This window comes from Megalobrama amblycephala, linkage group LG8, assembly GCF_018812025.1.
Source record: "Megalobrama amblycephala isolate DHTTF-2021 linkage group LG8, ASM1881202v1, whole genome shotgun sequence".
Lineage (NCBI taxonomy): Eukaryota > Metazoa > Chordata > Actinopteri > Cypriniformes > Xenocyprididae > Megalobrama > Megalobrama amblycephala.
This window is the reverse complement of record NC_063051.1, coordinates 31,376,090-31,397,777: the sequence shown is the minus strand read 5'-3', so window position 1 is coordinate 31,397,777 and position 21,688 is coordinate 31,376,090. Positions and strand designations below refer to the sequence as shown.

Sequence of the window (21,688 nt, the reverse complement as noted above, 5' to 3'; positions counted from 1 at the left end):
GAGGGGTAGTTTGAATGACATATGTGTCCATCCAAGTGCATTGAGGACGCGAAAGAGAAATCAATTTGGAATTTGCGAGCTATCTGAAATGCGTCTCTCTCTCTGTGTGTGTGTGTGTGTGTGCGAGAGCCTTGTAACCAATAACAGCGTGGCGTGCGACACCGAATTAAATCCTCTTTTGCTTCTTCTAGCACTGGAATGGATTTATATCTATTTAATGTGTAAACTAGCAAGACAAAACACGTGCAAATTATAACCTTTTACTCTATTGCAGTGAAACTTGCAATTGTTCCTTGGTCCTTGGCTTGGTCCGTACGGATCATGGATCAACAACGATCCATTTAAAGGTGCCATCGAACCTTTTTTACAAGATGTAATATAAGTCTAAGGTGTCCTCTGAATGTGTCTGTGAAATTGCAGCTCAAAATACCCCATAGATTTTTTTTAATTAATTTTTTTAACTGCCTATTTTGAGGCATAATTAGAAATTTAAATGCTTGCGCTCTCCGCCCCCTCCCGAGCTCTCGACTCTGTCATTGCATAAACAAAGTTCACACAGCTAATATAACCCTCAAAATGGATCTTTACAAAGTGTTCATCGTGCAGCATGTCTAAGTGTAGTATTTATTTGGATGTTTACATTTGATTCTGAATGAGTTTGATAGTGCTCCGTGGCTAAAGCTAACATTACACACTGTTGGAGAGATTTATAAAGAATGAAGATGTGTTTATGCATTATACAGACTGCAAGTGTTTAAAAATGAAAATAGCGACGGCTCTTGTCTCCGTGAATACAGTAATAAACGGTGGTAACTTTAACCACATTTAACAGTACATTAGCAACATGCTAATGAAACATTTAGAAAGACAATTTACAAACATCACTAAAAATATCATGATATCATGGATCATGTCAGTTATTATCGCTCCATCTACCATTTTTCGCTATTGTCCTTGCTTGCTTACCTAGTCTGATGATTCAGCTGTGCACAGATCCAGACGTTAATACTGGCTGCCCTTGTGTAATGCCTTGAACATGAGCTGGCATATGCAAATATTGTGGGGCGTACATATTTATGACCCCGACTGTTACATAACAGTCGGTGTTATGTTGAGATTCACCTGTTCTTCGGAGGTCTTTTAAACAAATGAGATTTACATAAGAAGGAGGAAACAATGGTGTTTGAGACTCACTGTATGTCATTTCCATATACTGAACTCTTGTTATTCAACTATGCCAAGATAAATTCAATTTTCAATTCAATGGCACCTTTAACCACTACTAAATAATATAATAGTATATAAATAATACAAAAAAAAACACTGTTCCATAGTCAATGAGTTCAAACTTTCAGGTTTCTTTTTAAGAAAATAATGTGTGCCTTTTAGGTTCGGAATACAGGAAATGCACAAGGAATGCTCAGGGAATTTCCCCACTCTTCACCCATATGTAACACAAATTTTAACTTTTACTTTCAGTAAATCATCGGTTGAAGAAGCTGTGGCCATAAATGTTTACCATTCAATCTCGATCTCCCGGTGAAACTGTTTAAGTGTCACAAAGCTTGAGACGTTTAAAGCCAATTATAAAAGCACAATTAGGTCAAGAAGTGTTAACCAAGAAATGAGCAAACAAGAAGCGGTGAGTGGTGATGCATCTGTATAAGTGCAGCTGGAGCAGGTTGTTTTGCAGGTCTTAAGGGAAGTGGTTTGCCACTTGCAGCAGAAACATGACTTTGAGGAAGTACTAAAGATGAATCAAGGTACTGAACTAGGATGATCACATTCTCTATTCTGGCCTATGATGAAATGACTTACTCTATACTGAATGCCAGTTAGTGCTCATGGGACTTTAACTAGACCTTACAAATGGCCTACTCTCTAATGATAAAACAGAAACGATGCACTCAATCCCTGAATCTAAAACACTCGTTCAGCATGCTTCTCTATGACTAACAAGGAGGATAACACTGAAGGTCAGCAGGAAATTACATAGCTGTGCACTGATGCACAGGTGCTTGTCATGTATTGAGCTCCTATTTCAAAGAAGTGCATCTAAATGGGGGAAGAGAGAAATGTAGAGATTGCTGGGTGTCATTTATCTCATTTGTCATTTAGCAAGTAAACATTTCTGTATTTAGCCCCTTTATATATTATTGGTTCTTCAGCGTTGTTGTATTAAAACAAAAAAGTCTCTAGGGAAGAAAAATAAAGGGCAACTGCCCCTAAACTGTCTAGGAAAACACTAGGAAATCACTCAAGACCCTAATTTTCCTTGTCCAAAAGGAAGATGTTAATTGCTAATTATCACAGATATATGACAATGGATACATATTCATTATATTTAAGTAATTTCTCTGCAATTATGTCTTTATTGATTACATGCACACACTAAATTAAAATATCCACGTCTACTTTGATTTCAGGATGGGTCATGGCAGTTCATTATTCATTCAACAACCAACTAGTTAATTATTGAAGTTGAATCTGACATATTTTGAATTCAAGTTATAACTATTTTAACATATTTAAAATATATAATTATACTAATATACATCAAATATAGAATATTTATTTGTTTTTAGTTTAGTTTTGATCATTTTCAATGCTTTATTTAGTGTTTATTTATTTTAATGTTATTTTGTAACTATTCCTCAAGTTAAAAGTCATTCCATTTTTACAGTGTTTTGTTCTATTCCACTGCATTCTATCTAGCCGTTTTTAAATGCAAGAACAGGTTTCATGTAAACGTCCCCTAAGAAACCTGACTTAGTCAATCATGCACCTCACTTTAATTAGTTTATCTTGTGTGAAAATAAAATGATGGCAAGGCGTGCTTGGTGAAAAAGTCAAACTGTTCCATTCATACAGAGCTATTAAAAGTACACAAACTATTGAAGAATGTGACCTCCTTATATTCATATACAGAGTTCAGACCAACATTCAAAACAAATACAATTTTTTGTGTGTCTTTGCACTCATTTGCTACAATTAGGGCTGAACGATGACAAAAATCATAATTGTCAATTATTCCCTTAAAATTGTAATTGTGATTATTAATTACGATTATCACAATTACATCAAATGATGTTTTGAATTGCTTTATACCATTTTTTGAAGCAACTGCATGCCATGCCAAATAAAAAACAAGCTGAAAACACTCTTCCTGAAAATTTCGTATTGCTTTTCTATAGCATTAAGTCTCAAATATCAACTATACATTGGTTTGGTTTCTTCTTTAAATAATAAAAAAGTAAACATATGCATGTAATAATAATAATAATAATAATAATAATAATAATAAGGGCTTTCGCACCATGTTGTTCTAGGAACTTAGTTATAGGAACTAGCCACCAGTGTGGTTCCCCGAGAACTAATATTCCCCTATGGCAATTTTCCTGGTTGCATTCACAACATCAGTAAGAACGTTAAAGCGTCGTAAACACGTTTGCTGTTGTGACTTTTATTTTGGCGGAGCTGAGAACAGCTCAGCCAGAGCCTGAGCACACAGTGCTTGCATTTTCCGTCTTCATTAGTTTACGATCTGTTTAACAGTCCTGTCTAATACGTTATTAGATATAACTGTTATACAAAGAAAGTAGACAGTATATGAAAAAGTATTATCTTTTGCTGTGCGGTTGATGCACAATGTTGCTAGCTGAGCAGAAATACATAATCATGTTTCGCTTGGTCTGCTCTTAGAGGTTGAGAGGTCCATCTATCACTGTTTTTCATGTTTGTATAGTTAGTTCGTGGAGTATAGGCTGTGTACATGGCTTTTTAAAAATGGTGGGTGCTGGTGTTTTGCATGCGTTCGACCAATCAGTGTACACTTACGTCACTGGTAGCTCCTTTTGTGCTGGATTGGACCTTTACACTCTGAAGTAGTCGTGATTCGCCTTTCACAACATAACATGCTCTAAACACACGTCTTAAGCACGCATAACAATGTAAGTGGATATTTTTTTTTGTAATCGCAGCTTTGAACGATTATGAAATCGTGGCATCTGTAATCATAATCACAATTAGAAAATTTTGATTAAATATACAATAAATAGTATACTAGTGGTCATTAAAACAGTGCAGCTGTTTCCGGTAACAGCTGTACATTTATTATTCATCCCAGACTGCTTTCAAGACCCCATCATCCACATGGCTGGAGAAGGAACATTTCATAGAAATGGTCTACATCAGTACCAAAATTACATAACATCCTTGCCTCAACATATGGTTGAGGACCTTTCCACACCATCACGTTTACAACCATATGAGTGCCTTTCCAAACAGAAATAGAAGCAGACTGTCCTTTTAGCTCCACAATATCTTATATCCAAGGAAATATCAATAATGCAGGCCTGCGTTGCATAACTAGCAGGCAGGTCTTGGGAAGCACCACAGTATAAGTTCAACAACAAATGCTCCACAGATCAGTTCTGATCTGCTCCCAGCCTCCAGGCAGAGTTGAAGAAGCTGAGTCATTACAGATAAAAGACTGAGACAGATCCTAATTTGATTCCATGTGAACCACAGCATGTATCCCATCATGCATCTCAGCTCAGCATGAGTTCCTTGCTGTTCAAAATGCAAACAGAACCATCGAATAAAATGTTACCAGTTAAAACAAAAGAACTCCCTCCTCAAAATGAAGGTGATCAGTCTCTTTACTAGAACATCTGATTCATGAATTTCTTGCACAGTTTACATAACCTCAGTTGCAAAGTGCTTCCCCGTCTGAGCCTAATGGTCTCTGGAAGCCACATAGGAAGAAAAAAGAAATACTCTGAAAACAGGGCTACAGAATGAGAACGCTGCCAATCTTTAAGAGAAAAACATCTCTTGTGATTGAAATTCTTAGGCTGTAAATCTTGTGAAGGTGCCTTTCCAGGTACTGAAGGGGAATAATCAAAGAGTTCACACTGCCAGAGGAATGTGTTGTATCTGACTCACAGACATAACTGACTGTAACCGACTGTGACATGAGGATGAGATAGCAGAGCTACATGTGACCTGGGTTGAGGCGATGCTGATGACGAGGGTAAAGAGATCATTTTTATCGACCATCTAAAACACAACAGAACGAGCCTAGATAAAACATCTTTCTTTGTCTCATTTATTGATGTGGGAGTTTTGCTAAATGAAGGCAAATTATAATGGTGCAACAAAACGGTTCAGATCATATTAAGATTTTTGAGTCAAGGATTGGGGGGAGGGGGGTGTAAATTTGCTTTCCATTCATTAAGGTGTGTTTATTCTGAGTTCATGTACTTCGGTTTCAAAGTGTGTACAACATGGTTTTGCTGTTCTTGCTGCATTTACATTGGCTTTAACCAGCAGATGTCCTCAGCATGCAATGTTTCGAGTGAATAGCTAGTGTAATCGATCTAATCTAACAGTCAATTGAGCTGACAAAGTCAATATAGTGGAATAAAAACAACACTTAATCTTTTTTACTGCAACTTCAAAGGAAGATAGACAAAGTTGTCGAAACTAGCGCTGGATACCTGAGGTAATTTTGTTACACTGTTTGCTAGCCTGGCATAATGATCTCATCGTTAATACTTCTCACCATTTATTCCGAGGGTATGACTGTTTTGATTGTTTTCCATATCCATTTTCTTTAAAGGGGGTTTGACTTGTCAAACATTGGTGGATTTTTCTGGACCTTGCCGATTAACTTCTCCACAATGTCGTCTGCCATTTTAAATGCGCGATTTAATTTAGAATGGATTCTGATTGGCTGTCAGTGTTTTATTATTCAACAGCTGGAAAAAAATTGTTCTGAATGTGCTCCCAATTATATTGTTCTCTGTATCATTATCGTTAGCTGTGGTGTGGACAGTGCTATTCTTTTATATTTAGAACGATTTTTAGAACTATATTTTTATCATTATCTTTATAGTTATAGTTTTTGGTGTGAACGGGCCTTTACTCCTTGAGACAAGTGAACAGTCAATAAAAGCATATATAAATACAATAAAATCATTATAAATAAAGTCTAACAGTAGTAGAAATGTAATAATTACATGTAATACAACACTATAGTGTATAAATTAAGATTAATCCTTGTTAAAGCTGTGTTTTATTGTTTGATTACCATTAGTGACACAGACAGCAGCAGCCAGGTATGTATAGTGTGCACAGATAACAGCGTGCGAGTACAGAAGTGAGTTCTCTATTGCCTCTTCTTGTGCTTGAATGGTTTAAAATCGCTTGAATATGTAAATTGACAAAAAAAAAACACACATGTAAACGATAAATTTTCACTCTATGATGGTTAAACTTTGCAAATAAAATGCGAATGGTCCGTACGGATCACGGATCAACTATGAACCGTTACAGCACTAGTAACTGAAAAATAAGACCATAAAACAAAGAAATTCATCATCTATCATTTTGCTCTTAAAGGCCTGGCCTGTACGGACATGATGAAGTCTTAAAGTAACGGCACTTAACGCAGGCTGCTGTGTGGTGCCCGCACATGGCTCGTGTTTTCCTCTCAGCTGAGTGAAACCATAAATCCTCTAACGAAGTGTGAACAAGCACATGGCATTTGAACCGTGCTTATGCAACAGCATGCCAGCTTCATGAAATATCAACTCCAATTAGGAGTAAACTTGTCAAACCCTATTAGGTCTGACTTTGTTTATGGAAGGAATGTCTGGGTATCAGACAAACACTGACCAGCCATTATTATTAAGTGAAGTTTGTTTAATATCTCACATTTACATTTAGAGTCTTGATTAAAAGACTAGTTATTTATTACATTACATGTAAGCAAAATAAGTCTCACCATTATTCTTGAAAATCTGCAAACCGTGCCTGAGAAAAATTATTGAATGGATAGCAAAACCATTTGCCAGTAACAACAACAGAAATCGGCTAATGCATTGCATCAACATTTTTCATTGGAATTCTCTTTTTGTAAATGCCAAGTTGTGGGTATTGAAGCATTATGAAAAAAATAATAATAAATTGAATAGGTCACCAAAGGGTTGCAGGTTCGAATCCCTACAGAGTTTAATTTAATAGTCAATACCACTGTACACTTGAGCAAGGGCCAAGTAATAACTGCTTGCAGCAATATTTCTATGTTCACTATAAAGTTTTTTCATATTATTACATGAATCAGGTGATTTTGAAAATAATAATAATTAAATATTATACATATATAAATATTAAACAGATTACTCATGCATAATTACCTGGATGTTGTTACAATTCAGAGCCAATAAAAATTACTATTAAATATAATTATTAAAATATATTCTATTTTCATTTAAGATTGAATTTAGAGATAAAGTATGTAATCATATTTTATTTATTCTTGGAAAATAATTTGTGTCTTAAAGGGTTAAGTCATTAAACATCTAATTAATAATGACATTTATTGAGGATGACAAGTTTACAAGGCAATTATAGATTCGGGGAAATCATGAACAGCTGACTGGCCCTGTTTCACTTTCACAGTTCGATACAAACATAAGATACGCGAACACTGGCCCTTCAGGTCACACCGCATGCATACTTTCACCTTCCTCTGCCTATGAAAGACATTTCAGTGTTTCCCCCCAAAGAAACAGTACTGTAGCTTTCGATTTGGCAGGCAGAGTCTGGTTGTTATTTTATGTACAATTCCAATGGCAATCTCACAATAGGGAAGCGATTATAAAATGGCATCGCAGCCAAGTCATACAAACAGCTTACAAATGTAACTTATCTCCAGTTCGCCTCCTTGCGCACTACAGAGCATGCAAACAACACAGATACTTTATGCTCATTTCTCTGGTTGTGTAATCAACAGAGAGCCTCAGGACTGACTCTTCGAAATGTTTCACAAATCAAATGTACTCACATCTCAGTTGGCGCTGTGTCAATCCATATTGCCATCGGAAGAGTTGTGATGCAAACGAATCTCAGTCGCCAAATTCCAGCGCGCTGCCTCTTGCTCTTCCTTGCGTTGCTGCATAGTGTGGCCCCGCCCTAATGCGTGACGCCGGCGTGCCCGGCCCCGCCTTTCCCACGCGCTCTGTCCGCAACTACACGTGCAAGCAAAAACACAAAATAATGTTTTTAACAAGACAGCGCAGAACGCACTGATAAAACTTAAAACAATATAATAGTTTAACTTACTGGCTTGGTTGCAGTTCTTTTAATTATGAATCTTTACAATTCTAAACATAATACCTTTAATATTGTTATTAGTTTATGTGCATGTGCACTGAAGCGGAACAACATCCCATTCTGCAGGTGCATTTGAAGAAATGCAGTTCTTATATCTCTAATTATGATTATAAATGAATGCAAGTACCTTACATTGGAGGTTCTGATTCTCAGATTAATAGTATGTTTTTGGAAACATCATTCTATTTCGTGCCACGCAAAATCATGGGTTCTAAGATCTATATTGCCATCATGTGGATGGTTATAAAAATACAGTCACAGTTTTAATTTTTATTTCACTTTCTGTTTGGTGTGATTACTGTGATATCATAGGCTACATAGGATAGGACTACAGTGTTTGCTACAATGTTTGAAACCGAATGTCAAAAACCGGAAAAAAAAAAGAAAAAAAAAGGGTTTTGAACTTGGTTCCAAATTAGTCATTTTAAAGATATTTTAAAAATAACATAAATATCAATGCACACACATTATGAACACATTTTCAGGAAAAAAGTACAATAATATTATATAAGTATTAAATCAGATTAAATTAATATGTTCTGGAAGAAGAGCATTTGTGCATTGATAAATACAGAAATCTAATTCAGCTGCTGCATTGAACAAAAAAGAACCAAAAAAGTTGATTACCTTAAATAATAGGTGCGTGATGAGCTCAATAACAGTCTGTTATCATAGAGAAAGAGGTGAACTTCAAAGGTCTTTCTTAGCCTCAGGATCAAATTAATACTGTAACCCTATTTTATCTATAAATATCCTAAACTGGGTCAATTTTTTTTTTTTTTTTTTTTTTTTTTTTAAGGTGGATGGATGATCTTCATACCACATATTTACATTCACATGAGAAGACTTAAATATAGGGGTCAGTCAACAATTATTAATTGATCTCAAACTAGTTTTATTTCAATTGAACAACCAAAGTTAATAAGATATTAAGTGACTAAGTAACATTAAAATTCATAGTATATGAAGGTGTACAGTAATAAAGATACAAGGGTCTCCCCTTTTACTGACTACACTGTAAAAAAAATCCTGTAAATTTAAATGTAATAACAGTAAGTTCCCTTTCAATCGGTCACTTTTAATTTTTTTTTTTCCAAAATTGACACTAGGGGTCACACTTTTGAGCCCCAAACACCTCCAATACTTCAGAAAAGTCCAATATGAATTGGTAAGTAGGAATTTGCATGCCACTCCCCATCATACTGGTATAAAGGAGTGGCTACGAGAGAGTTTCCCATGGGAACTTCAACAAGCAACTAGAAAAGAGAAATTTCCAAAAGAGAATTTTCTCTTACAAGAAGAGTTTCTCTAAACGAGCAAGCACAGACAGAGAGCATCTTTTTAAAGATAACTTTCTGTCTGTGTATTCCTGGATGTGGCTGATATCTTTCGTCTTTGGATGGCCATGATTGCTGTTTCACGTGCTGGGGCACACACTCTGGATTGTTCATGTTTTCACTGCAAGAGTATGACCATGCCAACGTTGCGATCGGGACTCTGTATTTCTGAGTCACCCATTCTTCATCTTGCACATTGCGTCCAGCGGAGTTCCCGTGGGAGTTCGACGTTGTGTAAAAAAACTTATGCAACTGACTTACTGACTACTCATTTGGGGCTCCAGATCAGGGTTAATTATCGATAACAGCATTGGAGGATGGTCTAATGCGGAGGTCGGCAACCCGCAGGCTCTAGAGCCGCGTGCGGCTCTTTAGCGCTCCCCTAGTGGCTCCCTGGAGCTTTTTCAAAAATGTATGAAAATGGAAAAATATTTTTTGTTTTCATATGGTTTCTGTAGGAGGACAAACATGACACATTTTTAACGTTTTCCAATGCTGTAAAAATGTGTATAATATTACATTTCAACATTTCTGTCAATGAAGATTTGCGTCATAGCCTGCGACACACGTTTCAGCCATAGACTGTAAAAGGTTTCAGCGCGGCGCGAGGGTCTGCATCAACGTCACTTTCCCGCCGAAAGCGCGCTCCCTCAGCTGGACTGAGTGGCAAAAGAACCTGCTGCGTGACTGGATTTAATAGGGGAAACTGTGAAAACGCGAGTAAAACAAACGATTACACTAAAGGTTGGACTCGAAAGTGTTTCTTACAACTTGTCAAATAAACCTAATCCATGGATATTGACATACAGCCAGGAGTCGTGTTTCCTGACATTTATATGTGCCTGATTTCGACGCCGGGGAAATACATAAAGCAAATCTGCCTGTGAATATTTTATATAACTACAATATAGGTAGGTTTAAATCCGCATAATCACTTATATCAATGTTATATATATCGTCATATTGTCCAGCCCTAAAATATATATAGTTTTATAGTATAGTTTTTGTCAGTGTTTATTTTAAAACACACAATTATGCAGAATATAAGATGGAAAATATTTAATTGATGATTTGTCAACATAATATATAACAATACAATATATATGGAATGATTTTACCTCAAAATCCAACAATTTGACACAAAATGATAAATGCAAATCCATGTTTCTCTGCCTGGAGTCCAGCTGTTTCTGTGAATTGCACCGATCCATTTGCTTTTTCTGTAGCTTTCAGCAGTTTTTAAATATATACCTCGGGAATACCTCATTATGTATTTGTAGCCTACTTAGTCATTTTGATAGTAGGCTAATATAGCTAATATACACTTACAGCCTGTGTTGCCTTCATATAAGGGTTATATAAGGCTTTTAATTTTTTTGCGGCTCCAGACAGATTTGTTTTTTGTTTTTTTGGTCCAATATGGCTCTTTGAACATTTTGGGTTGCCGACCCCTGGTCTAATGCCTTCCTACGTTGAGGGCTCTGGACTCCCACCTTCAGGTGCGATGGCTCTCCGCGAGTGTCGGGCTGGAGTGGAATCCTCCGCATACTCCACCCCAGTTCCTTCTTCCCAGAAGTACATGAAGAGCCGACAAATCGTGGAGAGCACTTTTACTGTCCGGTCCCAGATCCCAGAGGCCACAGCCCGTGCCTGGTCATCGCCAAGGGCCCCTAAAAACGGGATGGACCTCATTCCCTCTGGAGGGATGGGAGGAGACGCTTTCATTTGGATTTTAGTTTGCCTTACGCCAGGCAGCCGATGGCTCTTTCACGGGCAGCAAAGGGCAGTTTCTTCTCTCCCTTGGTCATCCCCTGACACCAGACGTTTATGGCTCTCAATGTTGCAACTGCTGTATGTCGAGTGTCTGCCCCGGTAGATGCATGTTCTGCTGCCATGGAACTGTGCAAAGAGACAGATAAGTTTCATGAGCCGCGAGGAAGCCCATCTTCCTTTGCCGTCACCAACCTCCTGTGATATGGGCCCCTGGAGCAAGGTACGTGTGCCACTATACCATTCGCCATGGTTTCTTTGGGATGCTGGGTCTTCCGATGTGGTGGAACCTGCTCTGCCTCACCGCGAGCCTCCCACCCCTGGTACCCCAGATGTTATTCTATTGGTACCTCTCGTGCGGAGTCTTGACGCTTGGACATTTCTACGGGCAGGTGTTCCCCTAGAATGAGTGTCCAGGCGTGTTGTCACAACAGACACTGCCAACACAGGCTGGGGCATGCAGTCTCAGAACCCTGAACTGACAGTTGTTGGCTGTGCAATTAGCCCTGAGGTGGTTTTGTCCCCTGGTTCAGGGCAAGCACGTGTTGGTCCGGATGGACAAAACTGTGATGGTGGCATACATGAACTGCCAGGGCGGTGTCTGCTCCTGTTGTATGTCACAACTTGCACGCTGCAAGCCACTCACATTCCGTGCATCCTCAATTGCACAGCCAATGAGCTCTCATGACAGGTCATGCTCCTCAAATAATGGAGACTCGACCCCAAGTGGTCCAGCTGACCTGGAGTTGATTCACAAAGGCTCAGGTAGACCTGTTTGCCTCCCAGAAATCCTCCCATTGCCCTCTATGGTATTTCCTGACTGAGGCCCCCTCAGCATGGACGCACTAGCACAAGACACCAACACTGTAGACACTGTGCAAGATCAGGGAGCAAGAAGAACAAGTCCTAATGGTTGCGCCCTTTTGGCCCAACAAGACTTGGTTCTCAGAGTTCTCAGCATGAACTCTGAGAACCAAGTCTGAGGAAGGACCTTATTTCTCAGGGGCAGGCACAGGCTCAGGTCCCGTGCCCAGACCTCTGGAACCTCCATGTCTGGCCCCTGGACTGGACGAAGGAGGAATTCATAGGTCTGCCACCAGCCATGGTAGACACTGTCAGTTGAACAACTGGTCAGGTGTAGTGCTTGCATGCCACAAGGTGAAAAGGTGCCCCTTTTTGTCCCAGAGAAGTTCACCAGGTTACCCAGGGCACCTATACCTCCTAGCACTCACCGGTGGCAAATTTGGCTGAATTCCCTACCAGGCCTATAACTCGTGGTATGCCCTTTCAGCTGAGCCCTTGTAATCTGGCTAATGGTCCATATATAGTGGTTCCCTAACGGTGACCCCATATGATGTATTCTTCCACTGCTCAGTTTCCCTATTGGTGAACCCTATGTTTGTTACAGTACAGGGACACGGAGGCAGGAGTAAAACGCACAGTGGTATTTATTGATGTTCAACAGAGTCAAATGGTTATGCAGGTGAGTAATACTGATGAATACTGAAGTATGGGAAGCAGAGAGGTAATACTGTCCTTCTATGTACGCAGGAGAGAAGGATGATGCTGACACAGAAGACTGGAGACGGGGAAAACTCACACACAGACAGAGTAGCACACGAGGAACACTGGAGACAGGTAAGTAGATCAATGGAGTCCTTGAGGTAAGCATTCAGGTGAGTGAAGTGCAGACAAGACCGGACGAGGAGTGTGTGTGAGTGTAAGTCTTTTATGGAGCGGTTGATGATGGTGCTGATGACGAACAGGTGGCAGTGATTAGTAATCCAGGGATTGAGTGCGCTGGTATTGGTGCTCTGGTGATTGAGTGCGTTGTGATTGGTGCTCTGGAGATTGGGTGCGCTGTGGATGGTGAATGGTGGAACCTGACGTGTCTGTGACAATGTTGTTCCCTGGATGGAATTAGCTCCATCTCCAGTCGCTGTGGCTGGATGGCTGCTTCCGAAAACCTAGGTAGCTGTCTTGCTGTCTTGCTGCCTTGCTGTCTTATAAGAGAATGACTTGTACGGCAGTGTTTGTGAATGAAGGTACCTCACGAAACTGATTTCGGACAGACTTCTGAGGCAGCGTAACAGTTTAATGATCTACAGCTATATAGCGCGAGCTTTGGTGAGAACTAAACAAATATTTAATTATTGCAGTAGTAATTTCTCAATAGAAATGATATCAAAATTGAAATATGTTGGTCAAAATTGTACATTTATACACAAACTGAGCAGCAAACGCAAATTTCGGACGCCATCTTTATTTTTCTAGCTCAACTGTCACAGAATGGAAAGCACAGGATTGTGGGATATCAAAGGCAGCTAAGGATACATTCATTGCTTCCTTCAAAAATCGATCTGAGGAAGGTATCTCATGAGACAGGAAGTGAAGCTAACATTGAATTCGGACGTGCCTTGATGCCTTACTTCCTTGAAATGTGTCCTCAGAAGGCAGCATTTTCCAGTTTTCGGACGCAGCCGTAGTCTTCCCTTCATCAAGCGGAGCCTACCGATGTGAAAAGAGAATACTTCCCCAACATAAACAACCAGGTGTACTCAGCTGTAAGTAAAAAAACAAACAAACAAACAAAAAACTTTTCTTTGAAAAACATAAGAGGCCCTATGGCTGGAATGACCTCTCCCAAGTAGTAAGGAGACCCCCTTTATAGGGAGACCTGAGACTAGTTGTTTGAGCTTTACCCTGGGCGTTGGAAGGTTGCAAGACAGCATAGCTGCACTTGTCATTTTGGCATGTGAAACTGCACCACTAGCTCTTGTAACTCAGTTCTGTAGTTGTGGCGTTTAGTATATGGACTAAATGCCATGATACCACTTGCTTGTCTCTTATGAGTGGCTATATTAGTAAATTACCTATTACTTTTAAACATCCAATTAAGATTTTATGATTTAATTCAGATGAAGTGACTGTGCATTTTAATCGGCAAGATACCACAGGAACGAATGTGAGCCCATAGTACAGACTGCAGTTGTGACACCATATCACACACCCAACTCGTCACATATACCCCCTTTCCACCAGCACAAACCGGGTGCTAGTTCAGAGCTAGTGCTAATGCCACTTCAGAGTTGGTTCAACTAATGAGCCTTCTAAGAACCGGTTTGCCTTTCCACAGGCTAGAGAGCCAGCACAGAGCCAGGTCTTATGTCACTGTATACGTCTCATATTTCACAGCAAAGCTAGCACGGCAGCGCCAAACACGGCGTGCACCGGCTTCTCGCATAGCGATCGGCGCATGACATTAAAGCTCCGTGAGAATGATCCAAAAGCACAAGGAGTCATATGCTCTGCAAACGCTCCCGTGGACCCGCGGCACCCGCCGAATCGGTCCGCGCTGCTCCGATGCATCTCGAACAAGTCTTCTATCAACAATCGCAGATGTTTCACTACTGTTGATGCTCATCTTTGCGAACCTACATTGGCATCCAAACATGGCTCGCCATAATTTGTATATAGACGGAGATTACAATCGAGCTGCTATTAGCTCGATCAGCTGCTATTTCAAAAATGGCGGTCTCAAGTTTCTTGTTGGTCATGGTAACCCTGCCCCCAGCCCCTGATGCAAGCGGTTCTTACTTCTAGCCCAGCAATGTTTTGGTGCTACTTACGAACCACTTTTCCTGGTTCAGAGCTGGTGCTTTGTGTGTCGAAAGACAAAGAACTGATTTGAAACTAGGCTCTGGCTCCGAACCAGCACTCAAACTGCCTTGGTGGAAAAGGGGTAATAGTGACGCTTGGTCAGGACCCCTCAGCGTCACTTTTTAACTCACAGGGTACCCCTTTAGCATAATTTTGTACACGCAGGGTACTCCATTAGCGTATTACTTTGCATTTATAAAAGTACACTTTTTCTTTTTTTTTTTTAATAAATATTTATACTTTTGTATTTTGGAGCAACTAACCCCACTCCTACCCTAAACCTACACACTTCTAAACAATATAAACACATAACAGGCAAAGTACAGCCACAAGTATTATTGCAAAAACTGACTAAAAACAGTATAAAAGTATTACAAATAACTAATGTTGCATTCCAAGTCTTTTGAAGCCATATGATATCTTTATGTGAAGAACAGAGTATCTTCATATTAAGTAACTATAGTGATAAATCACTATATTTGCAGTTACACTGACCTCATCTTTTTACATTCAGAATTGTATGGTGCTCTAAATTTAATCCCTGTCCTTAAATAATTTACTGCTTTGGCAAAGATCAAGGTCATTGCTCTGACTGTGATGACAGAAGAAGAATCTGTCATGCAGGTGTAAGTGCACTTATGTGTTTTATTTTTACATTATTTAAAACATATAACACAAGTTATTTCAGTATAGTTATTTTACAAGTACATGAATGCATTTAATTAGGACGTTAGTGTCTTGAGATATGTGTAGATCTATTTCACAGTTAGATAAACTTTTCACAGTCGTACAGCTATTTTTATTAAAGAAGGAAACCAAATACTGAGTCCAGTAACGCATGATGACAGATGCTATTTTCTATTCCATTACCTCACCAGACCAGATTCAGTTCATGAAAAACCAGTGTTCTCTGATTGCACAGTGTAACTTGATATCAGAAGTGCTACAGTCAGTGATTAAACATATCATAGGTCTCTTCAGTTACATACAAATATGATTTTTATTAGCTATTTAGATTTATTTTGGAACTGGATCAGACTTCTGCTTTTAAACCTTAAGTCCTAACAGCTAGACTCTAAGAATAGTGGCGTCTGGTCTTTTTTTTTTTATCATTGGTCATTGCACAGTGGCCGCACCAGTAGGAGATAGAACCATTTTGCTTGAAGGACAAGAAATAATGTAGACAGATGATTAACAAACCAGCTGGACAGTGTTGGTAACACAAACCAACAAGTAATGTGAGCATTTAAATTTGATTGAGAGACTGACAAGAAAATTATTTTTCAGCAGCTATGCGTCTTGCAGTTTTACAGTTCCTGGCTGGAATTTTTGGAGCTGTAAGCTCAATGTTCCTCCTGGGATCTCTTGGGTCTGATTACTGGCTTTTGGCATTTGAATCTTGTGATCATGCTGCTTTTTTCAGAGTCACAGAGGTAAGGATCGGACATGTTTGCCATGTGTTAAAAAGATTTGTCCATGTGTTTCATGAGATTTTAACTGCATAGCTAAGTGACTTATGAGAGAATTCAGCAATACAGACCTTCAGACATACAGTACAAAGAATAAATTAATCCTTCTGAGACCATTAGAATCATAAGGCTGCATTGTATTGTAGTTGATATGTTTCATTGAAACAACAAGAAAGAAACTTTTCCCAAAAAGAACCTTTCAGAGAACAATTTTTAAGTGGCTCTTTTTTCAGATATTACCTCCCATGTAGTGTGTAATAGCTGTTTCTGAATGTAAAAGATCTGCAAAGTTTCAAAGATCAAAGTGCATGATAAATACACAGTTCTGTCATGAAACTCTAGATGGCACAGGCTGATAGTTCTAACACAAGCTGATGATAATTGCAGTGTTAACAAGCTGATTGTTCCATGTTGCATCTGCAGCCAATGAGCTTGTTGCTCAACACATTTAAATGGCTGGTTAAATTCTTTATAGTAGTTTGCAGCGCACTTCAGAGTTCCTCTAAAACCATCCGCCTTCACCAGCTCCACCTGTATAGATCTGCTATGGGGTTATTGATATATGGTATTTGTGCAGCAGTGATACCACTATGATATTGGTACTTTGGTAATGGTAATGGCCATTTTGTTTCCTGAAAGCGGTAGACCAATCACAACAGACTGGGCCATCTGACCAATCAGAGCAGAGTAGGGTCTCTGAAAGGAGGGGTTTGAGGAGACCGGATCCTTGATTGGGCCGTTTCAGACACTGAGAAAAAAGGTGATGCTGCACTGTATATGAGAAAAATAAAGTGTTTTTTGACCTTGGATGCATGTAAACCTATTGCTGGAGACCTCCAAAATAAAATTAGAAACCTTTAGAATAGCATAATAGGGACAGTTTAAAAGTACCATTTTTTCTTAGCGTGAAGAACATTTGAATAATCTAAAGAACCTTTTCCCACCATAAATTATCATTTATGCAATGGAAAGTTTCCAATGATGTTAATGGTTCTCATAGATGCTAATGGATGTTTACATGCATTGTGCTGTTTATTGCTGCTCTAGCATGTGTACCAGCACAGTCATGTTATTCACCAACAAAAAATAAATGCTGCTCAACCAGCACAGTCTTTCTGATGAAGCTGGAGCTGACCAAAGAAGACTTGTTTGTTAAGCTAAGAAAACTGGCATTGGGGCACAAGCATACAAAACCAAACATGTTGGTGACCTTCAGCAGGATTAAAAAAAAAAAAAAAATCTGAATAATATCAATATTAAAGGAACATATATATTTTCATATATATATATATATATAATTTTTTTTTTTTTTTTTTTTTTTTTTTTTTCATTAGGATATCTCTCAAACACAGCCAGACAGTAGCATTCAGGCTGAAAATCCCCTACTGTTCTACCATGAGGGCCTCTTCTGGAGATGTTCTTATAGCAGTACAAATGAAGAGCAGGACAGCATGTTGGCTTTTTGGATCAGTAGGTCAACTCTTTCTTTTGTACTTGGCATGCAACTTGCAACTTAAAAACAATTGCACTATTACTTCTGTTAAAGTCTTAGTTCAACCAAAAATGAAAATTATCCCATAATTTACTCACCTTCAAGCCATCCGTGTATATGACTATCCTCTTTCAGCCAAACACAATCAGAGTTATATTAAAAATCAAGCCTTATAATGGGAGCAAATGGTGCCAAAAAAAGTGCATCCATCCATCCATCCATCCATCCATCCATCCATCCATCCATCCATCCATCCATCCATCCATCCATCCATCCATCCATCCATCCATCCATCCATCCATCCATCCATCCATCCATCCATCCATCCATCATAAAAGTAATCATTACAGCTCCAGGGTGTTAATAAATGCCTTCTGAAGCGAAGCAATGCATTTTTGTGAGAAACATGTCTATATTTCTAACTTTATAAACTATAATAACTGTGTTCCGGTAACGGCTGTCCACACGTTCACGAGAGAGTTGAGTTCTGGTGTATGATGTTGCATAAGCTCCGGTGAAAAGTGACAAACGCGTAAGCACGTGTTGTTAACAGCAAAGGAAAATGGTGAAAAGAAGTGAGTTGTTTTGGCTATACTGTATTGTATTCGTCTTAAAATGGTGCGTTCGTGCGTCTATCCAGGATGCTTCAGAATAAATAAAGTCTTAAGATTATGCTATGCCTACGTCATATGCCAGAACTCGCCGTTACCGGATATTTTTGCTTCACTTCAGAAGGCCTTCATTAACCCCCCGGAGTCGTATGGATTACTTTTAAGATGGATCGATGTACTTTTTTGGGCTTCAAAAAAATAGCACCATTCACTCCCATTATAAAGCTTGGAAGAGCCAGGATATTTTGTAATATAACTCCCATTGTGTTTGACTGAAAGAAGAAAGTCATATACAAATAGGATGGTTTGAGTGTGAGTAAATCATGGGATAACTTTCATTTTTGGGTGAACTATCCCTTTAAATTGCTTGCATTTGAAGAGAGAGAGAGAGAGAGAGCTTTGTCATATGGGGAAAAACAAAATGTGAAAAAATTGAATATAAAAAACCTGAATGCATTGATAGTTTTAATTTGCACACATCTGCTCTTCACTTCCTCTTTTCTATAGATAGCTAGGATTTCTTACAGGCGCTACATATTTGCTTACATTTGTTTTTAAACAAACATTTATCAACTTTTTGAGGAAGCACAACACCTGACTGTTTGCTCTTTCTTGTAAACACACTGCTTGATTTTTCACCAGCCAATCAGCCATCCCAGAAGGTTTGCATGCCAGCCTACTTGTCTCACGCTCCCATCTCAGGACTTCCCAACAGCGTTCTAACCTCCGACTCTGTCACAGGTGAGATTTCCAGCAGCAGTTTGCTCAACATTTTATTGCCAATATGATGGAATTCTCGTTATCTGTGTCGATTTTCCATTGTTAGTGCAAAGGGCCTTTTGGTGTGTTATATTTGTGCTGGGAGTCCTCTCTGTGATGATCGGGGGGTTTGTCACAATCTGTGCAACCCCTGGGACCAGCCATCGCCTTTATGAGGCTGGAGGGGCTCTCTTTATAACCGGGGGTGAGGAAAAAAAGTTGTCAAAATACTCACTTTGTAGTGATTCCAAAGTGATTTTACTCAAATATTCTCTCTTTTTCTCTCCTTTCATACGCAGGTGTCTTAATCATGTCTGTAGTGCTGTTGTTTGCTGTGTGGGTGCAGGTCTCGGACTCTTTAGAGCGGTACGGCCTCCAGCGCAGACACTTAGTGTGCCCCCGTCTGCAGCTCGGTGTGCACTATGGTCCGTCTTTTATGCTGGCTCCCACTGCTGCCTTCCTCTGCCTGCTCACTGGCCTACTTCTCCTGCTCATTCCATCAGTCAGCAGAGCATTGGCCAGGGACACAGAGAACCAGCCATTATCACTGCGAGAAGAATGTGTGTAGTGTTGTTGTGTATATATGAGAATGACTCTTTCCCAATGTACCCAAAATTCTGTCCTCATTCACTCTCTCTTATATTGTTCTGGATGTTTATGGTTGTCTGCCTTAACCTCCTGGGTCCCTCTGTCCACGTACGAGAACATTATATTTTATTGATTTTCTCTGACACCATACATGTCACAGTTTTAGCACATTCAGGGATTTTCAGAGATACCGAATGTTTCAGATTCCAGTGAACATGCTGATTAAGCACTATAAGTGTAGAAACTATCCAGCTGTTCTTATTATTAATGCATTGTAACAGCCAATACAATAAGTTTGTGTAAAAATGTTTCTCCTATGCTCTCACTAGTTTGTCTCCTTGGTTACTCATTAATTAGATCCCGCCTGTTGGAATTTAGTTCATTATCCTGTGTATGCATGCCCTGTTTTAGTTCATTGTCTGGTGTTAAATGTGTTAAAGTGCACACTGTTCTGTTGAAACCTCTGTGGATTATTTACTTTTGTTTATTAAAGTCTTTATTTGAAACCTTCATCATCTTCAGATGTTACAACTATAATATGATGAAATCTTTGTGATTTAAAAATAAGTTTGTGACCTCAACAGAACAAAGTTTCTTGTGATCTCGACTTAACTTTCTAATGAGAAAAAAATGTCACTTACCATTTCTTTGGGCTGCGGCAGAGTATTTAATGAGCATCCCTCAAACATTCAACAATTCTGATGACCCAGTCTCAAGATTTGGCTGCAAAAAAATTGATCACATGTTCAGAGTCACTATGATGTCTATAATGATAAAGGGAAATAATGATTTGGAAGTGGTCTATCACTGACCTCTATTTCAGCCCCTGTCAGAAAAAATCCATGATGCAGAAAATTGAGTTGAGTTTGTTGATCTCAACAAAACAAGGCAGAAGAAAAGAGCATGGCCCTTTGGGTTTCCGTACTTATTATTATTGTAATGTTACATAACATGATGATTTGTGTGGTACCTATATGGACATTGCTTGGAGAATAATAATGTTTTAATTAGATATGAATTTGTGCACTTTTGAAACACTAATGTTTTTGAAAGCCTCTTATGCTCACCAAGTCTGCATTTATTTTATCAAAAATCAAGTAAAACAGTAATATTGTGAAATATTATTACAAATTAAAAACTGTTTTCTATTTTAATATATTGTAAAATGTAATTTATTCACGTGATGGCAAAGCTGAATTTTCAGCAGTCATTAGTTTGACATGATCCTTGATCTGTATTATGTGCAAATAATTTGGTGTTCAAAATTGTTTTTTTATTATTATTATTATTATTATTATCAATTCTATATATATACATTAATGTTTTTGAACAAAGTCTCTTATGCTCATTAAGGCTGCATTTATTTCATAATAAATACAGAAAAAACAATAATATTGTGAAATATTATTACAATTTAAAATTATGGTTTTCTATTTTAATGTACTTTAAAATATAATTTATTTCTGTGATGCAAAGCTGAATTTTCAGCATCATTACTCCAGTCTTCAGTGTCACATGATCCTTCAGAAATCATTCTAATGATTTCTCTGATGATTTGATACTCGGTTATTATCAGTGTTGAAAGCAGTTGTGTTGCTTAATATTTTTTTGGAACCTGTGATACTTTTTTTCAGGATTCACTGATGAATAAAAGGTTAAAAATAACAGCATTTATTCAAAATATAAATCTTTTCTAACAATATAAATCTATACTATCACTTTTTATCAATTCAACACAACCTTGCTGAATAAAAGTATTAATTTCTTTCAAAAAAAAAAAAAAAGAAAGAAAAAAAAAAATTTACTGACCCCAATCTTTTG

At 38.4% G+C, this 21,688-nt stretch overlaps 2 protein-coding genes across 9 annotated transcripts in view; one reads left to right on the top strand and one right to left on the bottom strand.

Annotated features, from left to right (window-relative positions):
* inpp4ab (inositol polyphosphate-4-phosphatase type I Ab) overlaps positions 1–8,028 on the bottom strand; it is a 67,190-nt gene extending 59,162 nt beyond the window's left edge. For all 8 annotated transcript variants that reach the window (XM_048200534.1, XM_048200537.1, XM_048200538.1 and 5 more), the window contains exon 1: positions 7,853–8,028. The gene's annotated coding sequence lies outside the window, so the exon portion shown is untranslated. The remainder of the gene's footprint in view (positions 1–7,852) is intronic.
* Positions 8,029–15,904: 7,876 nt separating this feature from the next.
* Positions 15,905–20,377, top strand: tmem182b (transmembrane protein 182b). Its single transcript, XM_048200533.1, has 5 exons — positions 15,905–16,381; positions 17,752–17,887; positions 19,163–19,261; positions 19,347–19,484; positions 19,579–20,377. Exons 1-5 carry the CDS (start codon positions 16,241–16,243, stop codon positions 19,845–19,847), a joined length of 783 nt encoding a protein of 260 aa, XP_048056490.1. The 5' UTR covers positions 15,905–16,240; the 3' UTR covers positions 19,848–20,377.
* The last annotated feature ends 1,311 nt before the right edge of the window (positions 20,378–21,688 follow it).